Raw genomic sequence first — 9,770 nt, forward strand, 5'->3', positions numbered from 1 at the left:
CGCGCACACGCCGGCAGGGGGCGCCATCACCCCCCCGCCTTTTCTTGCTGACGTCACTCCCCGGTGTGACGTCACCCTGCCTCCGTCAAGCTCAATGTGGAGTCAGGGAGAGGGCGGGAAAAAGTGAGGGCTCCAGGCAACTGAGAGCTGCTTCCCCTCGTTTGGAAATTACTGTTAAATGAAAGGCTGAGGGAGCTGGGGCTCTTGAGCTTGGAGGAGACTGAGGGGTGACCTTATTAATGTTTATAAATATATAAATGGTGAGTGTCATGAGGATGGAGCCAGGCTCTTCTCGGTGATAAACAATGATAGGACAAGGGGCAATGGGTACAAACTGGAACACACGAGGTTCCGCTTAAGTTTGAGTAGAAACTTGTTCTCAGTGAGGGTGTCAGAGCCTGGCCCAGGCTGCCCAGGGGGTTGTGGAGTCTCCTTCTGTGCAGACATTCCAACCCGCCTGGACACCTTCCTGTGTAACCTCATCTGGGTGTTCCTGCTCCATGGGGGGATTGCACTGGATGAGCTTTTGAGGTCCCTTCCAATCCCTGACATTCTGGGATTCTGTGAAATCAATTAAATCAGGCTGTTTTGCCAAAGCAACAGTTGCTGTGCTATTGCCGTATCATTAAAGACGGTATCAGCTAATGCATCATCCTAGTTCGGGCCTCAGTGATGTCATCACAGTGCGTTTTTAGGCATTTCCATAATAAATTTCTTTGTAAAAACTAAATTTATTCCAGCAGACAACTATACAGAGATCACTACAGTCTCATCCGCTTTTCCACACGGATTATTTTCTTCATAGTGTGTCATCTCAGATGGCCAGGAGTATGACTTTCGGAGCGTTTTTACCGGATTTTCAAGTGTTTCTGCACTGGGAACTGAAGAATTCCTGCTCTGAGAATGGGGGTTTTGGCAGCTGGTGCAGACGGAGCCCGATGACTCTGGGGTTTTGTCCTGACAACTCCCCAGCATGACATTTCCTTTATCCTGTTCCAAAACATCCTCTTTTGTCTCCATTGCGCGAGCCAGCATGTAACTCACCTTTCTTTGATGAGCCAGAGCCTCCTCTTTGTCATTTACCTGGGTTATTTATTTCAAAGAGAAAGAAAACAAAGTGGTTTATAAGCTAAGAATGAGGCAGTCTGTCTAAATCGACAGCTATATTTCCTCCCCTAAGGACACAGGACGAACAGTTTAACAAAATACGAACCAAATCTATTAACATCTTCAGGATCTCATGGGGATTGTCCAACTCTTTCACTTTCCTGCAGTCCCCGTCTGACGAGAGGAGTCCAGACAGTTTTTGCCCCAGACTGTTCTTGTTCCCCGGTAACTTGACACGTCCTAAGGAAAACAAAAGTACACAAATCGTGGGGTTTAGGAAGAGGAAAAAATAGTTTTGGATAAAATGGACATGCATAAAACTGGATTCTGAATGATCTCCTCTTAAAAGACAACTCAAGCTGTAGCTTGTCCCGCTGTACATGATGTGGCAGGTGATCTGCGTAAAGCAGCACCCTCAGCATCACTTAAAGGCTAAACAGACTTTTCATCATATATATGGGCAAATTGAAAAGAAAATTATTTTTGCTGTATGCAAAATACACCATAACACTTCTTGTTAAACAATCATTTGTGGTAATTTTTTTTTAAACAGTAGGTATCCTGAAAAAAATTTTTTTTTGACACAACCTGTTTAAAAATTCCTCAGGTTTTAAAAAACATTAAAATACATTAAAGTTATGAAACACATGTATTAGGATGTAGAGCTGGGAAGTGATACCAGTTGAGGGGAAACATATTCAAGATGTATGCTGTTTTAATATTACATCCTGAGGCTGCCCAAAAGACCCACCAAACCTCTAAGCCTGGCACCTCCAGGTCGATGGCTAACACAAACACATCTTGAAGTGTCATTCTGACCATGACATAAGCACTTAAATACTTTCTGTTATCTGTTTTCTTAAAGAATAAAAGGGTAATAGAGATTTCTCCTATTTACAGAGTGCTTTGTAACTCACAGATGACCATGTGAAGTATAAGTAATGTAATAAATATTGATGTAGGTACACATATATAATAAAAAGCTGTGTTGTATTTAGTATTTCAGTGAAAGCTCAATATATATTTTTTCCCTTTCTCTTCCTTCCCTTACTCTTATAGAGATCACTTGGAAAAAAACCCCAGCACATTAAATTGCTAGTAGCATCTAAAATAGCCAGGATAAACTTGCCAGATATTAGCTTTTTTTGTGCTGTTTTCATAACATCTTTAGTATCCCAAATGTTATTGTCATCTACAGAACAGCTTACTTATTCCAGCGTGTTTTCACTCAGATAATACAGTCCATGAATGTGTAATAAAAAAAGGCTACATTGAAAGCCCAGACTGGTAGCTCCTATGATCTACAATAGTATTTATATAGACCACTAATACACAGAGATCCTACATTATACATGTGAGACTTCCAGCAGAAATTCTTCATCTACACGACACACTATTTAACGTATTTACAGTTTTGACATAACCTTGTTCCTTTTTGCTCAAATCTTCAGAAACCTCAGTCAGCAATCAAACCACAACTGTACATTTAATACAGTAAGAAAGTCTGCCTGTACCACTTTTCAGCTAACTTCTATTCAACCATTATAGATACATAGAATGCCCAGTTACCTTCATCTTTCAGACGTCTCCAGTTTATAAATTTCATTTCCTTCTTAATCTTTATCACTTCTGCAAGCCTCAGGGCTTGGTCCTTCCTCTGCATTAGCTGCTGCTCAAATGCAATTCTGAAAGCATCTGCCATTATGTAAGCTTCTTCTTTACTCTTTTTCAGATTTTCAATCTGGTTTTAATTCAGAGAAAATTTAAAGTATAATAAGTGATTTTGAAGCAATAGCAGATATAAAATGTATATTAAGAGACAGACTGAAGCCATTAACACAGACAACTTCTAAATAAATACAGCCAAGGAAGCAGCAAAACCCAAAACGGACATGACAGTACTTCTTTTCAAAACCCGTAAGTCAGCTGGAACTTCTGCAGTGGGACCACAAGAATGGTTACCACATTTGCAGTCAAATACAAATTACAGTAAAATTGCTAAAACTATATATTTTTACCAAATTAAAAACCTTAAGAGCCTGAAATTCACATTATTGATTTAAGCGTGATATAAATACAGAGTTTCAGCACGATCAGGCTCCTGACCCAGCTGGGTGAGCAGGCTTGTGAGTCCTGACGTCAATGCGAGGGAGGGGTGGAAATCAGGGCCAGGAAGGAAGGAAAAGGGCCAGCAGTAGTCCACACTCACAATATGTGCACATTTACAGAGTGCATACGCTTAGAGTGTTTTTTCCTTTTTTTAGATTAAAAAATCCGAGCGGAAGGAAAAAAATATGATAAAGTTGTTTTTTTTTTTTCTAACTAGTAAAGCTGATTGTCTTGTAATTAGAGTTTTTTTTTAATCAGAAAAAGTTCGGGCATTACAATCAGTACGACCGCAACATTATTTCTGAAATGCATTATTGTTTTAAGACACATTAGTTTGTGTAAGCTGCAGTGGAGTGTTTCAGGGTTTGTTTGGTGTTGAGCTCAAACACTCCTCTGCTTCTGCATATCTATGCCAAGCAGCATTACCTCTTGCTTGAGATGAAGAAGTTGCTTTCGAGTTACAGCTGCCATTTTAGCACAGGGACAAGGCTGCCCTCCAGAAGTTTTGCAGGTGCAGGCTCCAAGAACTGCCAGCTTAAAATTAAAAAAAACTCCACCAGTTAAATATCTATCTGCTTATATAACACAATCCAAGAGATGCAGATGACTGGCAAAAAAAACATCCTGAAAATACAATGGGAGTGTAAGGGTCAAGGGAAGCAAGCTACAAGAGATTTAGGCATGATTTCTTCTGACTCACAACCATATGCATGAAACATATTTTTCTGCAAAAAAAGCAAGAGACACAAAAATTGTTGACCTGTGTATGCTATTCCCTGCAAACCTCATTCAGTATTTATTTTCACTCAATAAAATAAGGCAGTAGGGACAGGAGTTAAGAACTAAGATACTGGGTTGAAAAAAAAGCAGCATGCTGGCTTGTGAAAGATAGGCTGACACTCCTGTCAACCTTTTCTTTGAAAATAGGAATCACGACACACCACAAATTAGAAAACCAATTAGCAGGAATGCAAAGGCATATTGTTATTAGCTAAAAATGGGTCCAAAGAAACAACTAAATAATCAGTAAACAAAATTAATCTATGTATCTTTGAATGATCCATTTTGAAAGACATGTAAGCCATACTTACTTCAAGGCCTGTAAAATCTGTAATGTCACTTTTATTCAAGGACATGTTTTCCTGAACAACCTTCTGTTGTTTCACATCTAGCATTGCAAGAAATTCCAAGCACTGCTGATTCAGGACTGCGAAATAAAAAAAGGAAAGTGATTATAAAGTCTGCTGCTCTCATTTCTTAATTTCTGTGTTCAACTACACCCAAATTAAGCGGTTCTGTAGTTTAAGCACCAGGTTTGGAATGTGATAAGACTATGTAAAGGTAGAAACTCAGATCCCAGTTGTCTTTCCTTCTGCGTTTTCCTAGAGGTAACGATCCATATACAGAGATAACCATTTCATATATTATTCTGCCTCAGTACTATGGGCTTATCTCTTTGTACACTGACAACTAAGGCAGCTGCTCCTTGACAATATGAGAAGAAAAACAAACACAGCTTGTCTGTCTGCAAAGGTTTTCTGCGTATCCACTAATATCAGCAGAAGTAACAACATACTTAGCCCGACTGAAAGCTTCCTTCATAGCTAAATCCTGAATTATTCCTGAGAAACGCTATGCAAAGAGGAATAGCTCTTAGCGGCTTACTTGCATTTTCAGCTTTAAGAGTTTTAACTTCTTCTGTTCTCAGTTTCAATGCTTCCTTAAGAGCTGCATTTTCACAATATATCCTGCAGAAGTCAGAAAGTATTATCTTTAAAAAAATATTTTTAAATGGGTGCTTAAATGGAAAAAAAAATAGGCCTGTTAAAACACTACATCTAATATTTCTGCAAATTAAAGTTAGGATTTCTGAAAAGATTGAAGAAAAAAATAAACACTGAAAAGAGTCAGGTATACGGTTTGACAAGATTTTATACGTGCTGCATTATACAAGCAGTTTCCCCACTTCTAACATTTTTTTATTGAAAAAAGATTGTAACATTTTTCTATATCTGTGCCTATAGTATGTGCTATATTGCTAGATCTAAATCTGCTAGCCCATAAGCAACCTATTATAAAACTAGTCCTAGCTACCTCTCTGCAGGAAGTCCTGTGTGTAGGCTTGGTCTGACTGGCACTGAACCAGGGCTCAGAAAACAAGACACGCCAGGCTGGGTTCTGCGGAGCCACTGCTGGTTATCTGGGCTGGGGGTGGCTCTGCAGGGAGCAAAACCAAGAATCTCTGCACTCATTCAGAGGTTTATTTGCAACCCAGGTAGCACACACTGTTCAAACAGGCTCACCTTGTTCATGAAACCACACCCTCAAACAAGCAATCTAAATGCGTCCAAGTATGTTCAAGTGAATGTTAAAAAAAAAAAGAAAAAAAAAGAAAAAAAAATCATTCATGTCTAAATAGATGGTGCCAACAACTTCAGACTTCAACAGGATGTGAGTTTGAGTACCCCATTACCATTATAAACTCGAAGAAATTTGTAATTATGAACCTCTGGAACACTTGCTAGAAATCTCTTACTTCCTTGAAAGAACAAAATTGTTATTGGACATGTGAGGACGCAGCTCAGGTCTTAATTTTAGAAAGCAAACTTCCTGTATTCGCACTACTGTTCTCAAGAATGGCTGTACTTTTAAGCGTTGCAACCTGAGAACATACAATACACATTTATAATGCATTCTTCCACTAAGTATTTAAATATTTCCTTCTTGAACAGAAAAGTGTCAATCTAAAGTCCTAAATTTTAAAGGAATACATTTTTTTTGGTGCATCTCTTAAGCTGTAAGTAAGTGCAACATCCTGTAAATTCATGGTTTTGTTTAAAACTAAATAGTAACCTGAATTATTTCACTTGAATAAACAAAGGGAAATACACATTCTTATCCTGCATTCTCAGATATCAGAAAACCTTTCAGCAAAGCAGACTGAGCTCCTGGCTTACAGTTTTCTGAAGCCATGTCTTTAGCTTTCAACAATTAACAGTAGTTCTGTCGCTCCAAACTACCTGTCCTACAATTCCTACTCTCTCAAGTCAGAGAAGCCAAAGGGTTTTTCAAGACATATCCCTCGACAACTGTAACTAAGTTAAGAGGTGAACAAGACACAATATCTTAACAAAACTCTTCTCACCAATTCACAGTTTGGAAGCTTTTGGCTGATTTTTTAATTCCAAGTTGGAAAACTTTAAATAAAAAACCTCCACTGAAAGAACTGCAGCTCTGATGGGTAGACTTCAGAGATATCATATCTATGTTTAAATAAGCGGGCCTGCTGGTGCCATTTTTCAAGGTCTATTATTGCATTGTTGGTTTAGTGCCTCTGGCATCTTCCGCTTGCCTGACCACATCTGCTGTCTGCCCAGAGTAACTTGTATTTAAACAAAGAACCAGCTGATCATTCTCTCTCAAAAGCGTTTAGTTTTACCTGTACATATGCTCATGCTTACAATGCATAAAAATAAAGCAATGATTAACCAGCAAGTGATATTTCCACATGCATGCACATACCATTATTTTCTATGCCTCATTTATATTTGAAGCAAATAGAGAGAGTCTGGCTCCAGCTGGCTAACATGTAATAGGATGAAAATGAAAACTCAGCCTAGTAAAGCTAGCCTATAGAGATGCTAAAGAGTGGAGACTTAGTAATATTAGTAGTTCTAATTGAAAAATACAATTATGACTAGCATAATAAATAAATAAATATTCCCAAACCTGGAAGGAGATTAGGAAAACACAACAACCCCGGAAAACCCAGTGAAGCAAACTTAGAACACAAAAAAGACAACATACAGCATTCAATGCAAATAAAATAACCCCAATGGTGTGCAGCGTAAGTCAAATACCTGTCATACTTTTCTGTCCATGTGTCTTCTATGTTTTTAAATCGATCCTGATCAAACTCAATTTCCCATTGTAAAATATTTATTTCCTGTGGAAACAAGACAAACCTGCAGCAGCTCATTACAAGCTCCCCATTGAAAGGACGAAAAACAACTTCTGGTGCTGAGTTTGACATCGACAGAGATCTAGGTGACCAAGGACAATGACAACCTATGATACTGTATAAAAATATATTTGGTGCCAGGCACCAAAAAGTTTCTGCATCCCTGGTCTATGGATTCCAGGATGTGTTGCCTGAACTGATGCTTGTAGTGGCTTATTACAACAATAACCCCACATCGCCCCATTTCCCTGTCTCCTTACTGTTCTGTGGAAAGGTCACATAGGAAGAGAATCAAAGTATAAAACTCAGTTTAACACAGTAACTCAATGCCACTTTCCTCCTCCTCCCCATCGTCTCTATGAAAACGGGGCTCCTGTTTCTCAGGCTCATTGGGAAGTTCCAGCTTGACTAAGAAGCAGTGCAAGTAACTATGAAAGGCTGCAGCACTCACAACAAAGACCAGCTGAAAGTACAGAGAGAATTCCAGTAACTTTCAGATATGATTTGTACATGCTACAGCAAGAAAACATTTAGATGCAAAGAGTGGTACATTAACATTTTTTCTTTCTACTAAAAAGAAATAAGAACACTTTCAACAAAATCTGGAACGAATGGCAGATATGTACTGATTCAAATAAAAGAGCCTGTTAACCCCTTATTAATAGCAACGGACTTCTATGTTTTTGCACAGCTGTGGAAGAAACATGCAGCCTTACCTTTTCTAAAGTTCTCTTTTCTTCCTCAGTTTTTTGAAGCATTGCTTTCGTATGACTAGTAGCTTTATTAAATACTGCCTGCAAAAAACCGTAACTCCATCAAATACTGTAACTAAGTTCATTTAATTTGGCTTTAGCCAAATTTCAGTTTTACATCAAGAGAAGTTCACATTCTTAGTTAAAGAGGAGTGTGCAGAATTACAAATACTAGTAACTTGCTTGTAAGTCCCAGTGGGTTCCAATTTCAAGTCACTAAATAAATACATGGCATAAGAAACCTGTGTTTTGATCCCAGTCTTTTCTATTGAAAAAAAAATAGCATCATTTGAAATAACATCATGTCTTCTTTAGGGCTTGTCCACAAAATCAGCTCTTAAAAAAACTTGCTTACAACATACTTATACTTTGATCCAGGTATATGTAACTACAAATGTCTGAGGGTAAAAGTGCAGAACTATATAAGTGGGTTATGCAAGCTGGCAACAGGAATTGATTTCAACAGAATTCGTTGGAACAGTGAATAAAAGTATTACAAACTGTGAACAAAAGACTGACCTAATGCTTAACACATTCTGTCCTCTAAGACAACAGACAAAGAAGCTAACTGAAAATATCTCTGCTTTGCAGTAGAATTTCAAGCACTGGCAAAACCTATAATTTAAATGACTGGAAAGAAAGCTTTGATCTTCAAGTTAAATAGATAAATCCTAAAAGAGCCTCAAACATAAAATGATGAAAATTTGCTACAACAGTGAAGTCTCAAGTAACTGCAATTGTTGATGCAGAAAAAGTAGTAAATTGTAGAAGCCAAATCTGTAGACTCTTGTAAACTCAATGCTTTAAATTATAGCCCTGGGAAGAACTTAATGTTTGGGGGGTTTTGAGGAGGAGCAACAGGAAGATTAATTCTATTTTCTTCACTTTACCACTAAGTAAGAGATTTTTGAACAACTCCTACCATGCTCTGCAGAATTCTTAGGGCTTCATCTTTTCCTTCAAGTTGCCTTTGAGACGCTTCAAGCTCAACTTTCAAAACTTCAACTTCCTGAAGCAAAATAAAATAAGTACACTGAGTAAAAGCCAAGCTAACCCTGTTAAAACTAGACTATAACAGCAATGTAGATTTGCTCCTTTCAAAAAACAATCTTCTGTTTCTACCCTATATAATGATTTTCTAATAGCTTGCTTTCAGTGAAGAGATGTTAACAGTGCATGTTAGCACAAAACCCTTAAGGAATGCTTGTAATTATTGTTCTTTCTGTTATCTTCTAGCATATTTGGAAATAAACCACTAAATATTGCAGTTCTGCCTTGCTAAAGAAGTTGCATATACCAACACATGTCTGGAGCTTTAAAATAAGTAATCAAAACAGAATACATGCAGCAGATACAAAATATACTGTAAATATTACAAATATATACTAAAATAGATACGCTATATAAGTATGAAGTACTGTAAGTATACTATACAAAATATCCATATTCTGTAGCGCAGATATCATATTAGAACTGTCAGATCAAAACCACTACTTGTCCAGAACAAAATAACAACAACAAAATAGATTCCTGCTCCAAGTACGTGCCAATCATGCATTGATGCAACATTCCCCACTTCAGATGAAAGCAGTTTTTAAACTTTCAAGAGTTAAATGAAAATCTACTGCTTTGTATACTTCTCCTTCCTTAACCCCTACGTAGGTCACTCAGTTGTTCACTTGTGGTCATACAAACCTTTTTTTCATAGTTCTTCCAGCTGTTACTCCAGCAATTGATACTGAAATTGTATCTGGGACAGTGCCAATTGATCAGTTTTGTCTAATTGAAAATGAGTAAGGTTCCTTGACATTTTAACTTGTTGTGCACTGAAGCTTTTTCAT

General features: G+C 37.8%; 1 protein-coding gene across 1 annotated transcript in view; it reads right to left on the reverse strand.

Annotated features, from left to right (window-relative positions):
* Positions 1–747: 747 nt before the first annotated feature.
* Positions 748–9,770, reverse strand: part of CCDC125 (coiled-coil domain containing 125) — a gene marked incomplete at both ends in the record, with an annotated part of 10,650 nt that continues 1,627 nt past the window's right edge. The window contains 9 exon segments of the mRNA XM_080362194.1: positions 748–1,083; positions 1,214–1,347; positions 2,677–2,848; positions 3,643–3,750; positions 4,308–4,423; positions 4,882–4,964; positions 7,077–7,162; positions 7,894–7,971; positions 8,852–8,993. Of these exon segments, the coding sequence (XP_080218320.1) occupies positions 748–1,083; positions 1,214–1,347; positions 2,677–2,848; positions 3,643–3,750; positions 4,308–4,423; positions 4,882–4,964; positions 7,077–7,162; positions 7,894–7,971; positions 8,852–8,993 (1,255 nt within the window).

Source organism: Nesoenas mayeri (genome assembly GCF_963082525.1).
Source record: "Nesoenas mayeri genome assembly, chromosome: Z".
NCBI lineage: Eukaryota > Metazoa > Chordata > Aves > Columbiformes > Columbidae > Nesoenas > Nesoenas mayeri.